The sequence below is a fragment of the Lissotriton vulgaris genome, chromosome 1_1 (genome assembly GCF_964263255.1).
Source record: "Lissotriton vulgaris chromosome 1_1, aLisVul1.2, whole genome shotgun sequence".
NCBI lineage: Eukaryota > Metazoa > Chordata > Amphibia > Caudata > Salamandridae > Lissotriton > Lissotriton vulgaris.
The window spans coordinates 77,747,257-77,775,091 of NC_141685.1; the positions used below are offsets into that span (position 1 = coordinate 77,747,257).

At 47.2% G+C, this 27,835-nt stretch overlaps 1 protein-coding gene and 1 long non-coding RNA gene across 2 annotated transcripts in view; both read right to left on the reverse strand.

The window, feature by feature from the left end:
• Positions 1 to 2,081: 2,081 nt before the first annotated feature.
• On the reverse strand, positions 2,082 to 4,380 carry LOC147737405 (uncharacterized). Its single transcript, XM_086928358.1, has one exon. It carries the CDS (start codon positions 4,378 to 4,380, stop codon positions 2,347 to 2,349), a length of 2,034 nt encoding a protein of 677 aa, XP_086784484.1. The 3' UTR covers positions 2,082 to 2,346.
• Positions 4,381 to 4,994: 614 nt separating this feature from the next.
• The window catches only part of LOC147737406 (uncharacterized), a 92,636-nt gene continuing 69,795 nt past the window's right edge, over positions 4,995 to 27,835 (reverse strand). The window contains exon 4 of the long non-coding RNA XR_015297314.1: positions 4,995 to 5,726. This is a non-coding gene — a long non-coding RNA (uncharacterized LOC147737406). The remainder of the gene's footprint in view (positions 5,727 to 27,835) is intronic.

Below are 27,835 nucleotides of genomic sequence, written 5' to 3' on the forward strand. Positions count from 1 at the left end.
CACTTGGCGATGCAGGTCTTCTGGCCCACCATCACAGGAGGGCTGGTGCAGCTTCTCACAGACAAGACTGTCAATGACGATGGTCTCATCAGGAAATGTCACACAAACGTGTTTGACAGCGAGCCGAGGATTCACTGGCTGCCGTTGTTTGGCCCGACGAACGGGCGCTGGAACTGCTTAGTTGAATTTGACTTCCTCCCAGGTACGCTGCCCGAAGATACAGAAGAATCCTTACTCTGTTGTATTGAATATAGTTAAGAAGCATATGGGAGAGACGGCGATCTACCATCCTGATGAGACCATGGTAATTAACTGGAACGGTCGAAACATTGACTATACAGGGATTATGTCTTCTGAGAATCGCCTTTGCTTAACTTGTATTGTACAATGGTAATTTACAGCCCTGCTTTTGTGTACAAAATGTGGATCGGACTGTTTTATCATCATATCACTTTCATCTTGAGCACTGCGCAGTCATCATTCAACAATTTATATATACACTTGCTGCTGAGAATACAATTAGAATTTTGGGAAATGAAAAGGCCTCATCTGAATTCTAATCATGATAAAAAAAGGTGTATTAATATCTGCCCAGGGCCTGCATATGTGATACAGACCTGTGAGATAATGAACTCATAGACCTCTATTGTTGTTCACAGTGCTCTGGGAAGTGCTTTTATGCGTCTACGCTTGTCACTTCTGGAGCACAATGACGTCAACACTGAGCTGCATGATACCTCCTGCGTGCAGCAGGACTGCTTTAAAGTTTGAGGATTCAGTCTGGCGTGTGGGAAATATTCATAAGGTGAGGAATCTGCAGGTAAAGGAGTATCCACCAGAAAGAGCGTTACCGACGGCAAGTAACTGGTTTGTTATGTTTTCCTGCTGTTGTATTTTATCTAATTCCGGGTGGTGAACTCCGCTCGCAGAGATTTCCATACTCCGCGGAGCTTGCGGAGTTCCTAAATAATCCGTACCGTGAAGCGTAGCAAGGTTTTTTTCCACACCCGCGCTCTTCAACGTCATGTACTGGAGTAAGGAAAATCCACCTCCTGATGAGATTTTTCCTTACTCGCGATTGCCAAGGTCTAGTTGGTGAGCAAAAGCATCTTCCTGGCGAGATTCGTCGTCGGATTTCTCAATGCAAGTGGTCGCCGCAGGTCACAACCACTCGCGTTGAGAAACTTTCCTTCGCATTGACAAAGCTGCAGCTCAAGTAGAAGCAGCTGCACCCTCTTGCACTACACATGGTGCCATTCACGATAAATTTTACAGGGCGGGACAAACAATCGGAGATTAAAATCACCACGAACGGCATGACCCTAACGCACTCCGCTGCTCGTAGAACTCCGCATAGTGCGGCGCAGTTTTTTGACACTTCGCAGAGTTCTTCATTGAGGACCACCACCTAGGCTTAATCTTATCATGAAAATCTAGATTTCAGTCATATGTTAAGAAACAAGGGTGAGTAGAAACCTTTTGGGTGGAGAAAATTTAAGACATTTATATTGTGAATGTTTTGGTAATTAGTTGATTTTTGCAAGTACTAACACTTCTCTTTGTAAAATAAATACCTTGAGATTTTTTAAACTTTCAGATACTCAAATTGTGGATTTTGTTGCAATTAAAACATTTTCGAGGCCTGAAATATCTTTGGAGGTTGCATGCTGGCAGCCTAAGTTATCCTGCAAGAGTTGCTTGATTAAACCACAATATGTGCTATCTCATGTAGTCAGGTTGTTAGAAGCTTTTCTGCAACTCAAGATATGCCTTACTTTTTGCCTGGTTTGGATGCATTTCTCATGTTTAGTGAGATTTCCTTTCTGAGTATAACGTTTCCGGCTTTCCCCTCCTGTAGAAGGCTTTAGTCCAGTGTGAATTCTCTCATGTCAAGTGACATTGTATTCATGATTAAACCTTATCTGACATTCAGAACACACATAAGGCTTTTTTCTCCCGTGTGAGTTCGCTCATGACAAGTGAGAAGTAATTTGCAAACAAAACTTTGCTTGCATTTCGAGCACTCATAAGGCTTTTCCCCAGAGTGGGATCTCTCATGAAGCATAACACTGTCTTTCGGATACAAGCTTTTATAGCATAAGGATTCTCTCCAGTGTGGAGTTTCTCATGGTAAGATAGCGTTTTTCTCTGCAGCTTTTCTGTCATTCAGAGCACTCATAAGGTTTTTCATCAGTATGGAGTCGCTTATGGTTAGCGAGGCTGTGCCTATCAAATAGGAATTTCTGGCATTCACAGCGTTGGTAATGTTTTTCCCTGTGTGCGTCTGCTCATGTAGTGTGAGATTGCATTTAAAATTGATGCTTTTCTGGCATTTGGAGCACTAAATTATTTTTGATGGTGAGTTTTCTTATGGTGCATGTAACCATCTCTACCTCTGAATCTTTTCTGACATTTAGAACACTGATAATGTTTTTCCCCAGTGTGGATTCTCACATGTGCAGTGAGATAATATTTTTGGCTGAAACATTTTTGGCATTCGGAGCACTGATAAGGTTTTTCCCCAGTGTGTGTTCTTATATGCTGAATGAGACGTCTTTTTTCACTGAAACATTTCTGGCATTCCAAGCACCTATAAGGTTTTTCCCCAGTGTGGGTTCTTACATGCTGAATGAGACGTCTTTTTTGACTGAAACATATCTGGCATTCAGAGCACCTAAAAGGTTTTTCCCCAGTGTGGGTTCTTATATGGTGATTGAGACTGATTTTTTCACTGAAACATTTGTGGCATTCAGAGCACTGATAAGGTTTTTCTCCAGTGTGGGTTCTTATATGCTGAGTGAGATAGCATTTTTCACTGAAACATTTGTCGCATTCAAAGCACTTATAAGGTTTTTCCCCAGTGTGGGTCCTTGTATGTTTAATGAGTCTTCTTTTCTCAGAGAAACATTTCTGGCATTCAGAGCACTGATAAGGTTTTTCCCCAGTGTGGAATCGCACATGTGCCATTAGAAGTGATTTAACTTTGAAATCTTTTGGGCATTCAGAGCACTGATAAGGTTTTTCCCCAGTGTGGAATCTCACATGTGCATTTAGAAGTGATTTAAGTTTGAAATCTTTTGGGCATTCAGAGCACTGATAAGGTTTTTCCCCAGTGTGGGTTCTTATATGCTGAGTGAGACTGAGTTTGTTTATGAAACATTTCTGACATTCAGAGCATGAATAAGGTTTTTCCCCAGTGTGGGATATTGTATGTCGAGAAAGTCTTCTTTTGTCACGGAAACATTTCTGGCATTCAGAGCACTGATAAGGGTTTTCCCCAGTGTGGTTTTTTATATGCAGCGTGAGATGCCTTTTTTCATTGAAACATTCCTGGCATTCAGAGCACTGATAAGGTTTTTCCCCAGTGTGGGTTCTTATGTGCTGTGTGAGACTACTTTTTACACTGAAACATTTCTGGCATTCAGAGCACTGATAAGGGTGTTCCACAGAATGGGTTATTGCATGTCGAGAAAGACTTTGTTTGTGACAAAACCTTTCTTGGCATTCAGAGCACTGATAAGGTTTTTCCCCAGTGTGGATTCTCACATGTGCAGTTAGAACTGATTTAAATTTGAAATGCTTTGGGCATTCAGAGCACTGATAAGGCTTTTCCCCAGAGTGGATTCTTGTATGTTCAGTGAGTCTGCTTTTGTAAATAAAACATTTCTGGCATTCAGAGCACTGAAAAGGTTTTTCTCCATTGTGGGTTTTTCTATGATGAGTGAGATTGTTTTTGTCAATGAAACATTTCTGGCAATCCGTGCACTGATAAGGTTTATACCCAGTGTGGGTTCTTCTATGCCGAGTGAGACTGCTTTTGTCAATGAAACATTTCTGGCAATCCGTGCACTGATAAGGTTTTTCCCCAGTGTGGGTCCTTGTATGTATAGTAAGTCCTCTTTTGTTACTAAAATATTTCTGGCATTCCGAGCACTGGTAAGGTTTTTCCACAGAGTGGGTTAATACATGTCGAGAAAGATTTTGTTTGTTACAAAACCTTTTCTGGCATTCAGAGCACTGATAAGGTTTTTCCCCAGAGTGGATTCTCATATGGTCAGTGAAATAAGATTTACGGCTGAAACTTTTTTGGCATTCAAAGCACTGGTAAGGGTTTTCCACAGAGTGGGTTAATACATGTCGAGAAAGACTTGGTTTGTTACAAAACCTTTTCTGGCATTCAGAGCACTGATGAGGTTTTTCCCCAGTGTGGATTCTCATATGCTCAGCGAGATAAGATTTACGCCTGAAACTTTTTTGGCATACTTTGCACGGAGAGTTTTTTCCCCCAGTGTGGATTCTCATATGCTCAGTGAGATAAGATTTACGCTTGAAACTTTTTTGGCATACTTTGCACTGAGACAGGTTTTTCCCAGTGTGCATTCTCTCAAATTCAGTGAGATGAGATTTATGGCTGAATCTTTCTTGGCACAGGTAACTTTTTTCCCCAACTTGGGTTATTTTGCTTTGATTGAGGTGGGTTTGAACACTGAATTTGTTCTCACAGCCCGTGTTTTTATAAGGTGTATTCATTGAGTTACATTTAATTTTCTCTTCCTTATATGCCACGGTAAGAGTGAACCCGATTTTAGAGTCAGGCTTGTTTAGATAATGTTCAGTATTTATCTCTAAAAGAAATTGTGTGTTTTACACTTGAATTGAGCAAAATATGTCTGGAAGCAGCCCTGTAACACCTGTCGAAATGTTTCTAGCAGATAATAGTCTTTTGGTTATAGCCTCTCCGGCAGCAACTTATTTTGTGACTGAAGTTTTTCTCAAATCTATTTGTATAGGTTCTTAGCAATACAGTAATAAGGTGTTAGTCTGATATTTAATTATTAAACTGAGAAGTACCTTTTTGCACTGATGTAATGGCAGTAACCGAGAACATTAGAACATGCACAGTACTATTGTGGATCACCAGTCACAGAACATCAGTTCCTTTTACCCTTTCTATGTTTGGTGTAAGGTGTAGTTCTGAAGACGAGGATTTATTTACATTAGCTATAGCGCAACGGTGCTCATTTAATCAGTTTTTACACATCACTCCTGCACAGCAGATAATGTCGAGGCGATTTACATAGAATTACAGAACAGAATACATTAAAAAGGAAACAATCTGAGATGGTTATGAAAACAATAAAGTGGTGGATTTTTAAGGTTTTCGCCAGAGTGAGCAGAGTGGGCCGTGGTGTTCTATCCAGAGGCAGATAGTCTCAAACTTGCGTAACTGGTTAAAAACGGTTGTTGAACAAATGTGATTTTCTAATCTTTTGATTGTTTGCTTGTCAGTTTTGGAGTCTTCTTTCAGCGTCTTTTCTTTGATGGTTTGCAGAAGAAACCTTTTGTTATAACTTTCTTTTATGCAGTGTCTGCTTCCCTCTGGAATTAGATGATGCTTTAGATGAACGTTATTCTGTCATGCTGCAGCAATTTGTCTTTCTGATAATATTTCAGATGAGGATGCTGTGATTGGTCTGGCATTATTTCTGATGCTGTGTGCACAGATATGACTTTGCTCTGGGTTAATGAAATGCAAAATTAGAGACTTCACTTACAGGTATAGTACTTTCCTCAGCTCCCACTTCCTCGCCACACCTAGGTTTTGGAAATTGTTTAAACTTAGAATGCTGGATGTCCTTCAGTTTTTCAGAATAATCCTTCTTATGGCACTAACATTCAGTTGCCCGGTGCTAAATCTTGCTTTCTTCATGCGTAATTTCAATCACCTATAGTATTAAAATTAAATAGTTAATACATGTAGATTTTCCCAAAAATAATTTACAAGCCATATCAATGCAGAATTGCAGAATTTTGAAAATGTTGAGCTGTTCTTCAGACAGAGCAGAGTATAGTATGGTAGCCTGAGAGTACTTGGATGTGTGAGGATTTGTAGAATGTATTAAGCTCACAAAGGATACATGTACCCTATGGACTTGTAACATTGAATCCCAAAGGCAGACATTAAAGTCATATGGACTGGCACCAAACAGATATTTGAAAAAGAATACTATTAATTAATTTTTAATGTAGATTTCTGGGATGGAAATTTCTCCTCCACGGACAACAGGCATTTGCCTCTGCCCTGAGTTACCACCTACTTGTATCTGATATCCTGACTTTTGAGTTCTGTCCTCTGCCGCACGCAAATCTATTGTGTATTGCGAGGACTATGCCTAGACCTATCCCTCAACTATGGTCCTTAGTATGAATCAAGGGCAATGAAATTAAGGCGTACTTTCATGTGTTCATTTTATTCCACCTGATTATCAGTTGTTAGGTTTTTCTGCACCTGAATGTACCGGGTGCAGAAAAAATAGGACACCCTTTTTTTCCAGACAGAACATTTTTACTGAAATGACCCACAAGACTCTGGGTGCAGCAGAAGCAGCCAAGACTTATGCTGTTTTTTTACTAACTGGGGGAAACACACAATTCTTGCCTCTGTTAGAAAATGCTTTCCTCTTCCCTCCCCTGCTTCACCCATCTCCCCCCAACCAACCACATGCATTTATCTACCACCTGCTTAAAACAAGTGGTAAATAAAAGTAGAAAAACACTATGAAATAGTGAATGGCATGTGGTTTGACAGGCAGAAGAATCTGTTCCTCGTGGCAACTGCCCAGTCCATGGCGTCAAACTTGTAACTGCACGTTACTGGGATAAATCTACCACAAAACAATTACATGAGATTTTTCTGCCACTCCAGTACTGTGCAACTTCTAACAAGGGACTATGAGAGGTCTTGGACAGGTCCTGTGACCTGGAGGGTCACACCAAGTGTGCCCTCATTTAAGGCAGAGGACTGTCAAGGGTTTACCAGCTAGAGCGGTGGTGGCAATGCACCCTGTTGTAAGGATCAATAGCCTTATGATATCTTTGCATCATGGTCAGTGGAGTGGCGTCCTGCTGACACACTTATGTAATGCTCCATTTCTATGCCTGTGCTCAGACTTTGCACTAACATCAAGTGTGTGTTTAGGGTGTTGGTGTGCGTTGAATAAATGCAATGTGAGAGTGCGACAGGGTAAACCGCATCTCCTGCCTGCCAGTTGTGTATACAAGTGGGACCATCTATCCCTCTTTTATACCCTAGTTCAAAGTCCTCTGTTACCAAGGAATAATGTGCTCTACAAAGTACTCAGGTGCCTGCTGTGACACCAGGGATGGTGTCAGCCTGACAGTTTATCTAAGTTGAGGGGACATCACCTGCAGGCTGAATTACTTAATGGAGAAGCTGGGTACCTGTCCTGAAGAGCCTAGAAGTCTGCCTAGAAGCTTGCCTGTCTGGTGAGAAAGGGAAGGGAGTTTGACTATCCAGCAGGGGGACAAGGCTGTCCTGGAAAAAGCAAGGTCCGACACATCCCCGTTATCTGTAGGGCGGGCCGGAACGCCATCCAGCAGGACCAGCTAGTTTGAGGGACCCCCTCCTCCCCCGCCAAGACTCTCCCAACAGTTCAAGGCAGAAAATAAAAGTCTACGACAACATGATTGTTGAGGCCCAGTAGGACGATTGTGTGCTGCCAACAGGCCCGTTCAAGGTTTCACTTGTCAAATTCCTAACACAACAGGGTCTGAATCTATTCACTTCCTGTAGAGCCTGTGTTGGGCTTTTAGCTGCTGGATTTCTGAATACTCTGTGTCAGAGGCCCATGAGGAACTACAAATACTCCAGTGTCGAACACCATGTCTGAGCTTACGCCTGTGGTCAAAGCGGCCACAGTGTGGGCTCAATTGTTGATGGTCGGGCCTCCAGAGGGGCTGCACTTACCGACAGGCCAGGTGTGACTGCTACCTTGGAACTGCTTATCTTCAGCAACTGCAAAGAAAAGACAGAGTGGGTGCCCTACTGAATGCAGTCCTACATCCAGGACAAAAGCACTCCACAAAAGCCTGCTGGTGGGTCACTGCCCTCTCGAGTCTTCGGGCGTGCCATTCAAGTGTCAGGAAACAGGAAAGAGACCCAGACAAGACTGACATCCTGTGAAAGGGTAAGAAGCTTACGACAGGGCATACAAGCATCGGGGTGACTGGAGTGACAGACCTGCACCTATACTATATTCATGATACTCCTAAATGCCCCAGAGGGCAAGAGGGTATCAGAACCGGAGGCACCTGTCTGCAGCACATGGTAGTCTGGCATGCCTGCACTATCTTTTCACCCTGACTGTCCATAAAGATGATTTCAGAGCCGCTACGCACATAGCAGTGGGAATCACAGACCATTCGCTGGTGGAGGTGCAACTCGATAGTCCGGTTGTGGACTTCATGCTACCCTCAAGGGTTGATCCATGATATTTAAAAGACAAGACGTTCAAAGCTCGTATGAGAGATCGAGCAGACTTCTATTTTAAGGGGAACAGGCAGCTTGTTGAATCAGCTTGCGTGCTATAGGATGAATTCAAGCCAGTGATCCTTGAGGACACTGACAACAAGGGGACGGAAATACTGGGAGAGACTTCCTGAAAGACCTGACCCTGCCAATGCTAACAAATAAGGACGGAGACGCACTAGACCAAGACCTGACAGTAGACTAAATAAATAAGACAATAGGAACCTTGCAAACAGGGCACGCGACGGGCCTAATGAGCTTCCCTTAAAATTATATAAAAGCATGATGGATAAAATCAGGGAGTGCCTCCAGAAGAGGTTTCAGACTTCCTGAAAATAAGGGTGTCTCCCAGAGGACCAAAGAACGTCTGAGGTGGTGGTCATCCCAAAAAAGGACAAACCAGTAACTGAGTTTGGGTCTCATAGACCTACCTCCCTGCTTAATTTTGAGACTAAGGTCCTTGCGAACGCCCTGGAGATCTGCATGCGGACAGTAGCTTTATGCCACACGAGGGAACGCGCTTAAATCTCCGACACCTTAATGGAGTACCACATGCAACAGGGAATTCCTTTGCTGAACCAGTGGTGCTGCTGTCAAGCTCTTGTATGTGGCCCCTCTAGCATGCATGCGCGTCAATAATACAGTCTCCCGAGTCTTTGCCGTCCGACAGGGATGTTCCTTGTCTCCTCTGCTCTTCACACATGCGTAGGTTCACCAGGACCTCTCATATGGGGTATTCCAGTTGATCAAGAGTGGGATGAGAAAATCTCCCTCTACGCTGATGATTTGGTGTAGGATACGTAATCAGCCTTCTCGAGTGAACGAATCCTACAAATATTTCACATATTTGGAGATTATTAAGAATATATGATCAATTGGAAGACGTCCTTAATATTCCTGCTGGTGGCAGGGACCCTGCGGCTGGACTCTACGTGCACAGTTCAAGTGGCACTACATGGCTTTAAATATTTAGGCGTGTTCATTACAAGAGAGCCACAGGCAGGAACATACTCCTGAAATTAGACCGGCTTCGCTGGGATGCCCCACACTTGTGGGCGCTCCCGCTCTCCTTACTGGGCCGAGTGGCCCTATTTAAAGTGATGACCCTCCAGGGTTTCCTGTACATCTTGCAAAAAACGTCCTTTAAGATCCCACCAGACATTTTCTTTTAAAAGGTAGACTGAGAACTTCGCCTCCTGTTGTGGGATGGTGGCTCTTCAAGCTGAGTAAGGTGCAGAGGGGAGTTCAAGGTGGACCAGCAGTCCGGAGCATTCGCAAGTATTACTGGGCCACGCAGCTGGTGACATTCAACAACTGGGTTTTTGCGGACCGTGAGGATCCTGCTTACCGGGTAGATAGATTGGCCATGGGCAAGAGAGGTTACCCCACCCCGGTGCTGTATCGAAGAAAGTATGAGTGCACCCTACCTACTCATACCCAAACTTTGGTAAGGGTGTGGAGAGAGGCTACCAAGTGTTTAGGCTGAGAAGGTAAGCTGACTGAAATTACTCCACTGTATGATGGTGATCTTTTAAGTGCAGTGGGAGGATTGCAGGGCTTTACAAAATAGGGATTGATTAGCTTAGAACGCCGGGCGATGTGTGGAGGAGACAGGCGCTTGTGTCCTTCACAATCCTACAACAAAGGTATATTAGGTGACTAAAGACGGTTCTGACATTTGCAGAGCGTGACATTTGCAGGTGGGTCACGCTCTGCAAATGTAAATGTAAATGTCAAGGTATTTGTAGAGCGCGCTGCCACCAAGCGGTTTCCTGGCGCTATTACTCATACCGCTGTGGAACCCCTCCTGGATTTCCCTGTGAAGTGTCCACTCCTGGGCACCCCCAGGGTGAAGCCAGGCATCCTAGCGCTGTTGGGGCCGGTGGGGGCCGGTGTAAAGGTTAAGCAAGCTATTGCCCAGAGTTGCAGCGAGGGACCCATGATTAGACAAGGCACCGAGGCGAGAATTGTCAGGTCTGAGGAAATTGAGCCCAAAACCCGCGGAGGCGGGAATTGAACCCTGGTCCCGGGCCAGAACTCTGCATCAGGGTCTGCCGCTCTAACCATTGAGCCACACTCCTCCGAAAAAGCGATCTCAACCATCTATAGGAAGTTTATCTACAATTCTCTGGATCCCTTGGGGATGTTTCAGGCGGCCATTCACCAACTTTTGTGTTTTTCAAAAACAAGCTTTCAGAGCTGGAGTTGATTTTTAAAAACCAATAACTAATCACCCTCACACCCTTGGAACTTTCTCCCTGATTAATTTTCTCCCAGGAAGTGGGTTTCATTTAAAAACAAATTCTCATCACGACTGCCAGGTATTCCCTGGTGGTCCTGAATAAGAGAAAAATACATCAGACTGCTTGATCTAAAAAGGAATGGTCGTACGATGTATTTACAGGCAGACCATCCGTTTTTTGGACAGGGTACTCCACCACGCTTGTGAAGGAGTACCCTGCTCACCAAACTATAAATCAAGACCTTTATCTTGTCTGTGCTATGCATGTATCTCTAGGTCTGCTTCCTTATGTCCATCAGTCTTTGTATTAGTTACCTGTTATTGAGGCTTGTGTGTTTAGTACAGCGTAATCTTACGGTGTGTGTGTTGGTTTATAGGAACCCTGCGGTTTAATCTGCACCTGTTGTTTATGCGGTGTTATCACACCCTTGTAATTATAAAAAGTATGTTACAGGCGGCCAGGTGTCTCTTGCCCGTGACTTCTGCGGAAGTAATGGTGCACAGTTAACAGCAGCAACATTGCAAAGTGTCAAGAGCCTGATTTAGAGTTCGCTGGCAGGGTTAGTCAGACACAAACGTGACGGATATCCTGGCCGCCACTGAATATAATATATGAGAGCCTCATTTCTTTCTTTCGTACTTTCTATTTCCCTTGTTTTTATCATCTTTACTAGCTGTACCCGGCCACGCGTTGCTGTGGCTCAGTCTGGTTAAATGGAAAAGAAAGAAAAGGACAAGCGCACGTTTCTAATATGTTTAATTTCACAATGCTTGTGGGTATACAATATTTTTTGTTGTTCCATTGTCTGTGCAGATGTAGAGATTGTCTGGTTTGCCGACTCTAGAACACGCAACATATAATTTTTTTTTTAAACTTTATTTTTGTTGCAGGTACATACACATTTAGACTCCGCCCGTGGGCTGCCCTTCCATAGTAGCAATCGTGTGCTGACCGAGTATATAGTTATGGATACGGCCCATCAGCCCACATCCCGGAGGCCGGGCGGCGCAACTGTAGTCAGTCAATCAGACATTACATAGCCATCATCAGTGCGTATCATCCATGTCGAGTCGGTACCTTGCATTTTTCATATAATAACCCCCCCCCTCCCTCAACTATGTTCAGTGCGTCTGAACAACGCACCCCCAACAAGTTTGTTGCCTCTTCATTTCCTTTGCCGCAGAACCATTGGTGTAATTTCCCTACCGCAACAATTGTACCCTCCACCACCTCCCCCCATCCTCACACTACCCACCCGCACAGCACCATTTCAGTCTTTGCTTCTAAAGTGTCGCCATGACGTTGCAGACCTCCCCACTCGTGCCTTTGCAGTTACGGGATCAATCCCACTCCTATTGTGGGCCCCCCATGTCCTGACCCAGCACACCTCACTGCCCTCCCTCCAAACCATGATACTGTCTCCATTTCACCCAGACCCTGTGAAACTTCTTGGGGCACCCCCTTGCCTTATACGTCACCCTTTCTGCCGCCATGTAGAGATCCAGGCCCCTTCTCCATTCCTCTATGTCCGGCGTCTCCGCGGCCCCCCAGTATTTTGCGATGTCCCTTTTGGCCACCACTAGCGCCAGGACCAAAAATATAAGGTGGTTGCGTGGTAAATCAACGTCGTTGGTCATGCCCAGCAACGCCAGTTTCGGGTCGCGCTCCAATTCTATTCCTAGGACCTCCCCCAGTTCCGCGAAAATGTGTGTCCAGTATATGCTTATGTTATCACATGACCATATTGTGTGGTAGAAGTCACCTGGGTATTGTTGGCATCTAAGACATCGGGGGTCCGTTATTTTCCCTGTTTTGAGGAGACGCACTCTGTCGAAGTAAGTCCTGTGGAGTACGTTCAGCTGAATGAGTCGCAACCTTGACTTAATAGCTACTTCTCGTGGGTGCATCAAGACCATTTCCCAATCCAAGTCCTCCATCCCGCCTACCTCCGCCTCCCATACTCTTCTAAGTTTCGTTAGGTCCCCCAGCATATTGTTAGTGAGTGTCTTGTATGTGAGCGAGACCGCCTGGTGAGTTATCTGTTCCTGCAGGAGCCTACCTTCCAGCGGAGCGTATTCTGGCAAATCTGCGGGTATGATGTTTTGGGTTCTCCATGCATGGGCTAATTGTGCATGTTTAAATAGTTGCGATCGGTGTAGTCCATACTCCATTTGTAGCCTGTCAAACGACTTCAGTTCCCCCCTGTATACGACATCGCCGATATGTGAAATACCTATATCGTCCCATCGTTGGAAACCTTTCAGTTTTTTAAGTTCAGGCAGCCAATGGCATTGCCATAACGGCGTCTGTCTGGTCGGTCTCTTATCCCACCCCATACGCTTTGTCACTCTTGTCCACGCCTGTAGCGTGAGCAGTGTTGCCGGTAGAAGCGACCTTCGTGTCTTACCGCCGTACAGATAGTGATATACACTGTGGGGTGACAATTTCTGTCGTTCCAGTGTGTATGTCGGGTGGTCGGCCGGGGCATGGATCCACTCGTTGATTGGCGTCAGGTGCTCCGCCCAGTAGTACGCTTCTAGATTAGGCAAGGAAATCCCCCCACTGTACTGTTGCCGCTGGAGCGTCTGAAGTGCAATGCGTGGTTGTTTCCCCAACCACAGAAAAGAGCGCAGTTCTGCGTGGACTCTAGGGAGCGTGGCAGCCGGTAGCGGGTAATATTCGTTTTGGAGGGCATAGAGGAACTTGGGGAGGGTAATCATTTTGTACATTGCGGCCCTCCCTAACAGGGTGAGTGGCAATTGTCTCCATCTATTCATGACCTCTACCGCCTCCGTCATGACTCGTTCTATATTTCTGCGGAACGAGAGCGCCTTGTCCAGAGTGATATATACTCCCAGGTATTGAAACCCCTCAGCAGTGGTAAGCAGTTGGTCAGGTAGGGTCCCCCACGTATCCGCTCCCCGTGGGTCATAGTGTATGGATTTATTCCACTTTATTGTATGTCCCGCTCTTGCGCCAAAGCCCTCTAGTTCCCTGAATAACTCCGGGACCGAAGCCTCCGGTTCTGTTATGTATAGCAGCACATCGTCCGCGTACAACGATATTTTTTCCTCCGTTTCCCCGGCCGTTTCCCCAAAGAAGCCGCGTATTTCGGGGTTTTGCCTAATCTTGGCGGCCAGGACCTCGATCGTGAGCGTGAATAGTAAGGGGGACAATGAGCATCCCTGTCTCGTGCCTCTGGACACCCGAAATTCCCTGGACAGTCTGCCGTTGACGCGAACACGTGCTGTCGGGGCTGTATACATTAACTCTATCCATCCCCGAAATTTTGGGCCAAGACCGAACCGTTGCAGTGCTGCCAAGAGGAATGGCCAGTGTACAGCATCGAACGCTTTTTCTGCGTCCAGGGACAAAAACCAGTGGGGTTCTTTTCTGTCTCTGACTTCCTGCAACCAATTGTGCGTGCGTCTCAAATTTAGTTTAGTTGCTCTGTCTGGCAGGAATCCTGACTGGTCTGCGTGAATAAGATCTGGGATTACCGACCGCAGGCGCGTCGCCAGTATTGTAGCCAGGATCTTCACCTCAATATTAAGGAGGGAAATGGGGCGGTATGAAGCACAGTCGTCAGGGGGTTTGCCCTGTTTGTGGATTGGTACTATGGTGCCATGGCGAGGTCGGTTGGGAGTCGTCCTTCCTGATACGACTCAGTATAGAGGGCCTTCAGATGGCGCGTCAACAAATCTGCTGTATGTTAAAAAAATTCCGCGGGGAAACCGTTGGGACCCGGCGTTTTCCCTGTTTTGAGCTTAAATATGGCCTCGGAGATCCCATCTAACGAGATATCTGCCTCCAGAGCCGAACTGGGCTCAGCGGCTAGCGCCGGCAGGTCTACACCCTCCATATATTGCAGTGCGTCTCCCACCGTCCCGAGGTCTCTCGCAGCAAAAAAGTCTGCGTAGTGTGACGCAAAGGTATCAGCAATCCCGTGTTCGGTGCTCACAATGACGCCATCCGTCCGCCTAATCCGTTCCACCCATCTGGCCGCCCTCTCCTTCCTACTAAGCCATGCCAGGAGCTTGCCTTATTTATCGCCCACGTCATAGAGTCGATGTAGGGTGGCTAGCGCCTGCGTCCGCGCCTCATTCAATGCTATTTCTCTATACTCCCGTTGCTTGTCCAGCAAAAGCCGCAGAGTACCGTCCTCCCTACGTGCCTGATATTCTCTCTCTAGTTGTAGTATTTCGGCCTCCAGTCCTACTAACACTGCCTGCTGCTTCCTACGATCCTCCCGCAACCTACTCTGTGCCCTGTCTCTCAGAACCGTTTTCATCGCCTCCCAAAAGGTCACTCCAGAGGCCACCGAGCCTTCATTCTCTGCTATGTAGACTTTAATGTCCGCTCTGAGGCCTCTCATCAGGTCTGGCTCCTGGAGATCCCAGGCTGCCATACGCCACTGTGTGCCAGTCCTACCTCTGTCTGCCCCCACCTTAGCATACAATGGAGAGTGGTCCGAGATCCCGCGAGCCTTATACTCCGCCTCGTCACCAGTGGTGAGATATTGCCTGGCCACAAAAATATAGTCCAGTCTGGAGAACACTTTATGTGCCCCGGAGTAAAAGGAGTAGTCCTTATGCGTGGGGTGTCGGCATCTCCACACGTATGTGAGACCCAGGTTGGCCATGTGTCGTGAAAGTTTTTACCGATATCAATTTGATACATGTTTAAATCACATCACATCAGTTAATATAACAGAAACAAACAGTACAGATGGTAGCTTTTGGACGCATCCTTAATATATAACATGTAACAGAACCGCAGGTCGCAGTTGCATCCTGTTCTTTTAAATTATGTTGCAAACTGAACCAACTCCTCCCCCCTTCCTCCACCCACTTCACGGTCTGCCATCCTGACACCAACTGTCCATCCTAATATATGTAGATTATTGTCTCTATGCGTCCCTTGTAGTTGTTGCGCATCAACCAAATCAATAGGGTCTGTTCGGGCCTTCGATTAAAAACACGCACGTATTCGACACACGTGTATTTGAATCCAACGTTGTGTATATAAAAACACACACGTTTTCAAATCCAACGTTGTGTCAAAATTTCAAAGCAATCGGTGGAGTACTCTCGGAGATTTTAGATTTTGAACAACGAACAGTTACATTTTTATTTATATAGATAGATTTTACTTTTTTTGTCCTCTTTCTTATTTCTTTTTCTGTTTCTCTCTATTCTTGGCTTATCTCTCATTCATTTCTTAATTTAAGAATGCTTAGCCTCCTAAAGCATTTTATTAATTCATTTGCATTTCTTCTTTCCTGTCATGGGGATGACTGCACAGATATCCTTACAAGTAGGATCTTTTGAATTCTGCATGAACCTGTTTACTAATGGTCCTAGTCGAAAGTGTCATTTAGAAGTTAATTATATGTTTCTTATGTGAGGGAGGGTGGGTATGTGTGAGAATGTGTGTGAGTGAGAGAGCGTGTGTGTCTGTGTGTCTATGTTATGTTATCTTATTTGTACTTGTAAAGCGCACTGCTACCCTAGGGTGTCCTGCCGCTGAGTACTGGTGACCTGGGGAGCATCAGCTGTTTAGTGGGAGGAGAATCATGTTTTCAAACCCTTGCGAAAAGAAAAAAGGTTTAGCGCATTTCTGAGATGGAATGGAAGTTCATTCCATGCTTTGGAGGCACAGTGGAGAAAACTTCTGCCTCCCCAATTAGTTTTCTTAAAGGTGGAGGTTTTGACTAATTTGGATCCGGAGGAACGTAGGAACATACCATGTAAGTCTGGTTTTAAGAAACTCCGGACCAATCCCATTAACCGCCTTAAAGATGACACAAAGTGCCTTGAAGCGTGATCTAAGTGGAACTGGGAGCCAATGCAGTTTCTTAAGTTCTCCTTTGACCGAAGCAAACCTACGGGTTCCCGTCAGCATTCTCGCTGCCGCGTTCTGGATCAGTTGCAACTTGTTCATATGTTGTTTCTGAACATTAAGATAGAGGCTGTTGCAATAGTCCAGATGGAACATAATGAGTGCAGTGACAACCGTCCTTAGGTTGTCTGCCGATAGGAAGAACTTGATTTTTTTGCTGAAGTTACCTGATTCACTAGGTACCCCATGGTGAGTTTGTTATCCACCATGACTCCCAAATTCTTAGCTTTCCTAGAGAGTGTAGGGCACGATCCCAGATCCTCCGGCCACCAGTCTGGGGTCCAGACCCAGGGATTATTGCCAAATTTTAACACCTCAATTTTAGCTGAGTTTTAAACAGTTGGACGACATCCAGGTGGAAATACAGCTCATGCAATTATAGAACCTCTCCCCCGCCTCCCTTTCCGCACCCTCCATCAGTGATAGCACAATTTGTGTGTCATCAGCGTAGGAGGTGAGCTGGACACCAAACGACTTGATGGCACTGGCCAGGGGTACCACTTAGATGTTAAAAAGCGTAGGGCTCAACGCCGAGCCCTGTGGCACCCCGCAGGGAAGTGAGAAGGGTTCCTAAGTGTTGCCATCTAAATCTACTGTCTGAGCTCTGTAGGACAGGAAGGAATGTAGCAGTTTCCATACTGAGCCCTTCACACCAATATCAGAGAGCCTGTTCAGAAGGACCTTATGGTGGACCGCATCAAAGGCCGCGGATAGGTCCAGGAGGATTAAGATGGCATTACCTCCCCTATCCACGGCTTCTCTGATTTCCTCGGTTGGTTTTATTAAAGCCAGTTCCGTTCTGTGAAAAGCTCTAAACCCATATTGCGATGGGTCCAAGGAGTTATTGGCAGAGATAAAGTTGCTGATTTGGCTATTTATTTCTTTTTCCAGTAATTTGGCAGGTAGTGGAAGCCTAGAGATAGGACGATATTTATTCGGGTCCTTAGGGTCAAGAGATTACTTCTTTAGAAGAGGAAGCAAAGAGCCTTTTTCTAATTTTTGCGAAAAATTGCGGACTGTAAAACTGCATTAAGCAGGGGTGTGAGAGCCGTTCCAAACGTTTCCGGAATTTGCTTAGCAATTCCAGCAGGACACGGATCACTAGGGCCACCCGATTTTAGCATAGACACCAATTTGACCAAATCTGCTTTCTCAATCGGGGTGAAATGCTCCAGTAGTTCTGCCGGGGCACCTAAGCTTCATGATTCTGTTAGATTGAAATCAGCGTGAGTATCATTGATTAGACCATTGAGTGAGGTAAAAATTGTTTCTACTTTGGTTTTAAAAAAGCCAGCTATTTTATTACAAAATTCTGCATCCCCCGGTTTCTTTGGAGCGGCAGGGCTACCTAGTTTAGAAAAATCATTCCACTTTTAAAAAAGCCTTCAATTCAATTCAATTCAAATGATCTTTATTCGGAATTTAAAACATCCATAAAAGTACATACAGAATGAAGCATTAAAAACACATAAAAACATGTATAAAAATTAAAAGCAAGATACCAATTGGGTGTGAGCAACATATATGGCATAAAGTGCATAATACAAAAATAGGAAGACATTAATCTATTAACAAATGTAGTCATAGGTTTCAGTTTATCCAATCATATAGATCCAAACGTACCTATAGTTGATTCTCTGTACAATTTATATCAGGAAGTTAAAGTGCAATGTGCATTCAGTGGCCATTACACATGTTCCATACTTGCCCTTGATCTCACACAGGCTTTTATAAAGCAACTTACAGTGTATATAACCTCGTCTGTTAATAGCATTTGTAAAAATCTCAGTGCCAGATTAAAGTCCCTTAGGTTATATTTTCTGAAAATCGGCATTAGATATTGACGGGTATACAATTTATAGTGGCCACAGAAGAGAAAATAATGCAACAAACTTTGTTTCCCTCCTTCAGAGCAAGGGCAATCCAGCTCCTTTATGTTATAACCAAGGGGGATACTTAGTAAATTGACAATACTTCCATCCCGGAACCTGAACAAAAGGCTCCGGTTCCATCTTCCTATGGGGATTGACAGGTATCTACAGGGCTTGTTTGGGTTATTATTACCTGAATCAGTTAGTGGAAAATATTTAAAAATAGCTGGTTTCGTCAATTTAGGTCTCATTCGTTCCTCCTTATATTTGTCAAACAATGCCCGTTTTACACTGTTCTTGTGGGCGAGGACAATGGTATTTGGAGAACTGAACAGAGAGTCATGTCCCACGCTCAACAGGCTATTCTTGACAGCATTTAGCCAAGGTATATGGTGGGATCTTTCATGCAATAGGCAATCTGAGATTATGCTGCGCGTTAAGGAAGCCGCTGGATTTGTCCATATTTTTATCCAAAAAAGAGCGGGCCTTGACCTAATAAAATCAGCTATATAAGGCAACCTGAGTTCATGGTGACAAATAAATGTGGGCGCACAGGAAATTCCCCCCAGCACCTTCCTACAAAATCTATTTTCCTCCAACTGCAGGGACGTGCTGTTACAGTACCCCCACACTTCTGCTCCATATGTCCCCGTTGGTTGGCATTGGGTGCGATAAATGTTGAGCAGGGGGGTAATAACATCGGCCAGTTTCGGTTGACGGAGAGATAAAATTGAGTTGATTGACTTGCCCATTTTATTTCTCGCGTAGGCAGCATGAGGCTGCCATGAGCCAGTGTTAGAGAATAGTAACCCTAGATAAGGGAAAGTGCTAGTGCATTTTAATACATTGTCACCTGATTTAATTGAGGTAGTGTTATACCTTTTAGGTCCACAATTCATGATAAAAGATTTTTTAAAATTGGTATTTAAACCCAGATCGGACATGAAAGCAACAAACCCTGTGATTAACGAACGTAAAGCATTTGGGGTGCGCCCCATTAATACTGCGTCATCCGCATAAAGTAGGGTAGTAATGGGGGAACCATTTATAATTGGCACATCCTTAGTGTTCTTGCTCAAGGTGGAGCTCAACCCATTAATATATAGGATAAAAAGCAGTGGGGCGAGTACGCAGCCCTGTCTAACTCCTCTGCTAATAAAAATATCATCGGATAATTCGCCATCATTATTAATTCGTACTCTTGCCTTAAGATCCCTATGTAAATATGAAAGAAAATATACCAATGAGTCATCCAAACCATAATCAAGCAAAAGTGACCATAACCTAGAAGGATTAACAAAATCAAAAGCGGAACTCAGATCCATGAAACCTAAATAAAGCGGGGACTTTTTAACGATAATGTATTTGGCCATAATCAAATTCAAATTAAGACACTGTTCGACAGTGCCCACATGGCTTCTAAATCCCAGTTGACTGCAGTGTAGCACATTATTATCCTCAGCCCAATTCCTTATCCTTTTAAAAATTACCCTACCAAGGACTTTTAGCGTGTTGTCGATCAGTGAGATCGGGCGGTAGCAGGCAGGGTCCGACCTGTCACCTTTCTTGAATATCGGTACGATGACACTGTTCGACCAGGATGTGGGGATTGAGCTGTCAGTCAAATTGTTAAATAAGTTATTTATTTATTTTTTTTTTTTTTTTAAGACCTTTATTGTGTCGATAGGAGTGGTACACAGCCTGTGTGCCTACAACCTGTAGCGTACAGGCCGGCAGCGCTTTCAAAGAGTATCACAGTCAAGCAAGAACATTCTATCAGAGGAGAGTTTAGGTAACACAGCATGTCGCCTACAACCCCACAGGGCCGGCCGCGTGGAAACGTATCACAAGCTGGTAGGACTGTCGGTCACTGCAATTTCTATTATGTAGAGAGAGTAAACAGGTGACCTATGAGGTCTCATTTTACAATAACTCATAAATCAGAACAATAACTCGGGGATCAGTGTAACCCTCCCATTCATCAGCAGTCCCACCACACGTAGTATAAGGTGAGGAGTATCAAGCAGCCCCTAGTGTCTCTGCGCTGCATGTCTTGCATATGGTTCCACCTAACGTGGGTGAGTGCCTGCCGTTGCCGGGCGAAGAGTTGAGTTTAGTGGAGGAGGGAGACTCTAACGTGGTTTGCATTATGGTTTATGAAGACATCCGATATGAAGTGTCACATATCAGTCAGATGGCGACTGGGAAGTGGTTAATGAGAGGGGCGCGATAAGCAAAAGGCGGAGGGGCGTGTCAACTGGGGTCCGTGTTGGTTAGCAGAATGTGGCTATCCTACAATGTGGATGGCAGTCATGTAAGGGTAAAGCAACGGATTGAGGGCGCGGCTAGTGTGTTGAGTAACTCAGAGGCGCGCCTTGTTTATGAACCCGTATCAGGCCGTTCTTGGTGTGTTGCATTGTTTGTTGTGTGGTCGGGCATCATGCGTGGGTCCGATTCTGGATCAGCCTCGGTCTGGTGTCGGAGTAAGTACTCTGCGAACGGGCCCCAAAGGTCCTTAGGACGTGATGTGTGTGGTAACAGTTCTGCATAATTATGTAAATGATCCTGCCAGGTGGACATAGAGGTAAGCCAGGTTTTAAACTTGGGGGCGCGGCCACGGCCCCATCTGCAGGCAAGCAGTCGTTTCGCTAAGAGAAGCCCCAGTGCAAAAAATTTTCGATTGTTCTTCAGCTCGGGGGGAGTGAGTCCCAGCAGGGCGATTCTCGGACACGGTGGGATTGCAGTATCCACCATGTCCGACATGGCCTCAAACACCTCCACCCAGTAGGAAGCGACTGTAGAGCAAGTCCACGCTAGGTGCATGAAATGGGCACCCGGGCGGTTGCAGCGGAGGCATCTGTCATCATCGCGTAAACCAAAGTGGTGTAGTTTAGCGGGAGTGTGATAGAGGCGGTGCAGGAATTTAAAATGCAGTATTCTGAGGCGGGCATTGCCTGTCACTGAGTTGGTATGGGAGCAGCTCAATTCCCACTGGTCATCCGTAAGTGGTACATCCAGGTCCCCATCCCATTCAGCGCGCGCCCGAAGGGTAGGAGGCGCTGCGGCCGAGTACGCATACTTATATAACATAGAGACGACATGTTTCGGGGCTGTAGTCTGAAGTAGTGCATGTAACGGCACCATAATTTCAGGCTCGTTCGGGAAGTCGGGAGTGACTGCCTTGACGCCGTGCCGCAGTCGTGCGTAAAGGAACGTGTCCATGGTCGAGGGGATCTGGTCTCCAAATAGGTGGGCAGAGGATCGGAATTTCCCTTCCACATACAAATCACCCCACTTATGAAGTGCTAGTCTGATAAGCATTTTGCAACCTAGTTCCTCGCAGGCGATACTCAGTCTGGGGTCGTGTGCGATGGGCATAAGCGGGGAGTAGAGAAAGGCAATGTTCGCCCGGGTCGCAATCCTATGCCAGGCCAACACCGTACAATCCACGGTGGTGGGATCACGCTCGGTCACACGGGGTTCCGTGTAGAGATATCCCGATGGCTTAGTAGGCCTCATATACCCATCCTCCACGGCTAGATGCGCCATGAAGGGCGGGGGTCGGAGCCAGTAGGCCGCAAAGTGAGCCTGTGCACAATCGAAGTAGAGGCTGAAGTTAGGGACCTCGAACCCGCCCTGGTAGTAAGGCAGTTTCAGCGTCGATAATGCTATCCTAGCCTGTTTACCGCCCCAGATCAATCTGGACAGTTGGGAATCTAGGGAGCGGAAAAAATGTGCCCAGGGCTGTAGGGGATGTTCGTGAATAGGTACAGTAGTTTGGGGAGTATGACCATTTTGATCAGGGAAATACGCCCCGCCATGGAGAGAGGGAGATGAATCCATTTAGTGATAGTGTCCGTTAGTTTGTCCAGGACGGTGCCATAATTCGCCCTAATGAGGGTATCGCGGTTCCTGGTGATTGTTATGCCCAGGTATTTAATCTCGTCCCCTTCCCACACCAGGGGGTAATCGAGAGGGAACTGTGTGGTTTTATCTGTAAGGGGGAATAAGGCTGATTTTGACCAGTTGATTTGGACTCCGGCGATAGCTCCGTATTTAGTGATCTCCCGTAGGAGAGGGTTCAGATTGTCCTTCGGCTTATGGATATATAGGGTCATGTCGTCAGCATATAGCGAGACGAGTATCTGCCTTTCGGGGTAATTCAAGGAGCGCTGGTTGTGGTGTTGTCGGAGTTTTGCGGCTAGGGGTTCGATAGCAATCGCAAAGAGGACCGGGGATAAGGGGCATCCTTGCCGGGTGCCTCTTGTATTTCGAAGTTGTCGGATCTAGAACCATTCAGCAGGACCGCCGCATTAGGTTTATTATAGAGAAGTTTAATCCAGGCTATAAAACTGTAGGGAGTACCCATGCGCTCCAGCAATGCAAACAGATAGTCCCATTCCAGGGAGTCAAAAGCTTTGGTAGCATCTAGGAAGACTACCGCAGCTTCACATCTGGGGGTGATGTCCTGTAAGATTGCCTGTAGCGTGCGTAAATTATGAGAGGTAGCGCGATTCGGGACAAAGCCTGCCTGGTCCGGGAGGACCAAGCGCTCCATAAGGAGGTTGAGGCGGGTAGCCAATACTTTAGCCAAAATCTTAACGTCTGTATTTAGTAGGGAGAGGGGTCTATACGAATCGCAGCGTTCGGGGGGTTTACCTGGTTTCAATAGGGAGGTGATGAGGGCTTGTCTCATGCTAAATGGCAATGTACCCTCCTCGAAGGCGGTATAGTACACTTGTTGCAGAATAGGAGCTAAAGTGTGGATGTAGGCTTTGTAAAAATCTATAGGTAGGCCGTCCGAGCCAGGGGCCTTGCCCGATTTCATACTCATTATAGCGTCCTTGATTTCGTCCAGTTCTAACGTATGGTGGAGGAATTTTTGTTGGGTCGGGCCTAGCCAGGCTATAGCTGTGTCCGTGAGGTAGGAGCCCAGATCGAGTTCCTCTCGTCGATGTGAGGAATAAAGCGTCTTGTAGTGGTTGGTGAGGACATTGAGTTGGCTGGGGAGGTCCCTATGTGGGATGTCATCCTCGTCTATCAGGGTGGTAATATAATTGTGGTGCCTCAGTGGTCTTACGGCTGAGGCGAGCGCCCTGCCTGGCCTGTCACCCTCCCCATATATACGCGCTATGTATGGTTTCCCTAGAAATTTGCATTCCTTCTCAGCTTCAACGGCATATTCGTCAATTTTGTGTCGAAGTCGCGCCCTAGCTGCATTATCTTGCCCGCTGCGGCCCAACTCACGTTCCAGTTCCTTGATCTCAAGTTCAAGGCGTCGTAATGAGCCTCTAAGTGCTTTAAGGACCCCTCCACCTTTTGACAGGCACCACCCTCGGACAGTGACTTTAAATGCCTCCCAGACCGTGGCCATGCTAGCGACAGAGTTGATATTGCGGTCGAAAAAGTCTGTGATGTCCTGCTCCAATTCCGCTTTAAAAGCGGTGTCCGTGAGGTGTGCGGGGTTCAGCCGCCAGGATAGGTATGGGGAGATTAAAAGGGGGATACGCAGGGAGAGGAGGACCGGAGAATGGTCAGATAGCGTGCGCGCAAGATGCAGGGATTTCACAATCCAAGGAGCAATGCCAGGAGTTAGGAAAATGTAGTCCAACCTGGCCCACGTGGAGTGTACTGCTGAGAAGTGTGTGCCCTGTTTCAGGGAGGGGTTTAGGTGCCGCCAAGAGTCTATTAACTGATGGTCGTCTACTATGCCCTGTAGGGTGCGCTGAGTGTGGGTGTAGTGCGTTGGTTGCGGATGCGACCTATCTAGCCCTGGCAGTAGAGCGGTGTTAAAATCTCCTCCCAACACTACGCGGGAGATGTCTAGCGATTGGATCTTACCCCACATATTGAGAAGCGTCTCTGGGTCATCAATATTGGGGCCATAGTAACAGGCAAAGAGTATACGATGAGTATGTAATGTACCCCAGACCATGCAGTACCTCCCTCCCGAATCCACCTCCGACCCCTCTGGAGTGAATCCCAATCCTTTCTTCACCAGTATAGCCACTCCTCTGGAATAGGTAGAGTAGGACGCAAACACCCTGTGAGTAGCCCATCTCGAGGCAAAGAGGGGAAGCCCAGTGGGGGGGAGGTGTGTTTCCTGCAACAAGGCGATGGAGATTCCGTGCCTGTCTAGGTAGCCTAGTATCTGCCTTTTCTTTCTAGGGTCATTCAGCCCCCTAACATTCCACGACACCAGGTGAAAGTCAAGTGCGGGGAGTCTAGCATTCATGTCTTCCATCTAACCCATGATAATAGAGCATGGCAAGTATATGCGACAAATGCGATCAGACATTCAGAGTTAAGATCACAAACCATTGCAATTCGTAAATTCGTCCCCTCTACCCCGCCCCTTTCTCGGGACAATGCAATAACTGCGGCATCAGAGCATGGGTAAGACATAACCAATCCCAAACAATAAAACCCTTTTTCACGCCTAGACCCAGTGTAATTTGTCATGCACGGTAGTCCAGATAGCATGCAGCTGGTAGCGTCTTCAAACACTGCGGCGTGACATTCCCGCCCTCCCCCACCCACTACGGCATCCCAAACCAGCCGAGAAGAAGTATCCCTCCCCCTCCCACAACATCCCAAGAAATTTAAAACAATAAGCATTAACAACCCTCCTCCCAACCTCAGAAGGGGAGAAGTCTGCAGGGGATCACCCATTGGGGGTTTAAACTAGGGGGCACCAGACCAGCCTCCCACCTCCCTACTTTCACCCGCCCAAAGGAGCGGGACGGAGGTGGGTGATCGAGCACACAGGTTTACATTTGACCAAAATACATAAGCCTCATAACTAGCATCTCACCGGCACAAGTAGCAGGTGTGTCGTCCTTGAATCATCTCCAGCTGCTCAAGGGGTTGGCAGTCCAGGATGCAATGTAGGGAGTAGTTCAAAAATTCGGAGGCCTCTGTTCATCTCACGTGACTTCCGGCTGCAAAGAGTCAAAGAGCCAGTGGTGGCAGGAGCTGTAGGTGAAACATCCATGAGTAGAGTCAGTCTTGTTGTGACAGTGGGGATTGCGACCTGGAGCGCTGTCGCACCTCATCTTCGCGGGGTCGTTCCTTCCTTAGTTGCTTCAAAAAATCCTCCACTTGTTGCGGGTTCTGGAAAAGATGTTGCTTTCCATGTAGGGATACTTTTAGTTTGGCTGGATAAAGCATGGCGTAGGGGAGGTCCAGAGATTGTAGCTTCTTTTTGACTCCAGCGAATTTACGTCTGGCTTCTTGGACCAACGGGGTAAAGTCGGGGAAGAAGGACAGGGTAGTGTTGCCATATTTTACTGGGCCCTGCTCTCTGGCACATCGCAGCACGGCATCACGGTCCCTGTAATTTAGGAATCTTGCTATAATCGGTCTCGGTTGGGCTCCCGGGGGAGGCCGCGCGGCGAGGGACCTGTGCGCGCGCTCAACAATTAGGTGTGGGGAGAAGGCCTCCCTACCGAACAGTTCGATCACTAGGTTCTCCATAAAGACCTCCATCTTCCCCGCGTTCGTGGATTCCGCAAGGCCTACGACGCGGACGTTGTTGCGTCGGGACCTCGCCTCCAAATCCTCGTTTTTGTCGGCGATTATTTTGAGGAGTTTGTCCATTTGGGTAGCCTGTTTGGAGCTGGTTGCGGCGCCGTCTTCCAAAGTAGATATTCTTTCCTCTGCCTCCTGGATGCGTGTGTCGTGGCGCTCTAGTTTGGAGACTACGCTATCAATGCGGGAGTTAATAGCGTCCATTTTAGAGTCGATGGACGTAAGGCTCTGCTTCATGCCTAATAAGATGGTTTTCCAGTCGTCATCCTGCGGCTCTGGCGGCGGGGGACTCCTCTCCGCAACAGCTGGTGATTTGGGCGTTTTCTTGGCCTCGAAGGGGATCTTCGACTGCCTGGTGTCGGTACGGCCCATAGCTCCCCTCGGTGGTGGCAGCGCTGTAGGGGAGGCAGTAGCCAGAGCGCGGGGCAGCGTGAACCAGGGTTAGAGAGTCTTGGGGGGTTGTCAGGCTCGGATATTCACAGAGCGCAGCAAAGCCTGAGATGCCCACCCAAGGTAGCGCCAGCGCCCGACCACTTCCCGCGCCAGCACCGTCAGGCCCCAGAACCTCCACTGCGGTTCAAGTATGGGCGTGCGACCTCTTGGGCCGGGGGGGGGGGGGGGGGGCAGGGACCAGTTAGGCGGGTAGGTATTAGGCCCCGCTGGGAATCCAAGCAGGATCGGTACAATAGACAGTAAACCGTTGAAAGGGAGTCGATGGATCAGGTCGCAGCAGGCAAGATGGCAATTTGGCGCCCAGCACAGATGAGACCTAGTGGGGCTCGGCGTCCCAGAGGAGTCAGTCGCACCCACAGGCGGCGAGTCCTCACACAGCAATGGATGGTGGCCGTTCCTCGAGCCTCTTAACTAGCAGAGCCGCAGCGAGGTGGGGCGAGGCTGGGCAAGCATGCGGCACTAACGTGCAGTGTGGGGACAGAGTTTATCAGGGCTCGCCAATCTGAAACTGCAGCCCGCCTGCAAGGCACCTCGGTGGGAAGAGCAGCCTCGTTCCGTCCCCCAGGCCCCGGACATCAAGATGGGCTGTCACAGCAGGTATTCTGGCCCCGATCCAGTCCAGCAGCTCGGGGGGGGGGGGGGTCTCACCCACCTCTGTGGCGCCGCCGGATCAGCCCAGGCGTAGGCCGAGAAGACGTGACACTCAGCTGGGATCCAAGTGTCGGGGCGGGGGGGGGGGGGGGCTACAACCGCAGGCGGGCGGGTGGCTGCCGATCCCGGAATGGGGTATGCTCCACCGCCGAGTCCCACCTCCCGCAGAACCTTATCCTGGATCGGGTGGCAGGACAGCGGCTATTGTCCCAGCCAGGCCGCGTGGAAGGCCGCGGCTGCTCAGCGAAGCTCAGTGGTGTTCCTGGAGCGTGCCGGTTCTCACCTCACTAGGCAGCGGGGGTCTCCACCAGCGCGGCGAGGATGCCGACGATCCCGGATCTCCAGCACACTGCTCCCGTGGTGAGGGGTGCGATTCCGACCAGGCCTCAGAGCCGCGGTCCTTCTTGGCGGTCCGTCCCCGCCGGGCAGTGATCGCGAGGCAGCCTGGCAGTCCGCCCTCCGGTTTTTAGGCGATATCTCGTCCGTTGGTTGGGCTATTGCGGCGTTCCAGGCACCGCTGTGTGCGGGGGAATGTCGCGGATGACACAGTGTGTCTTTCAGGCGGTATATGCTGGTCAGGATGGTCTTTTGGATGATGAAAGTGCTCAATCAGGCGAGAGCCTCACGGCAGTGCGGCCATCTTGGTTTGGCGCCACCTAGCGCCCCCAAATTGTTAAATAAGTTACATAATAAAGGGGCCCAAAAATTAATTTCTGATTTAATCTGATCAATAGATAGGCCATCCGGGCCAGGAGCTTTATTACTAGCGCTCTCCAATATAGCATCCTCCACCTCAGATAATGAGAAGTTCAGTTGTTCAGCATTATTTAATAAGGAGGCAGAATTTAAAGAAATGG

Bases quoted from the DNA above. Each gene is read 5' to 3' on its own strand.
- LOC147737405 (XM_086928358.1), bottom strand. From the start codon at position 4,380: ATGCACACTGGGAAAAACCTGTCTCAGTGCAAAGTATGCCAAAAAAGT.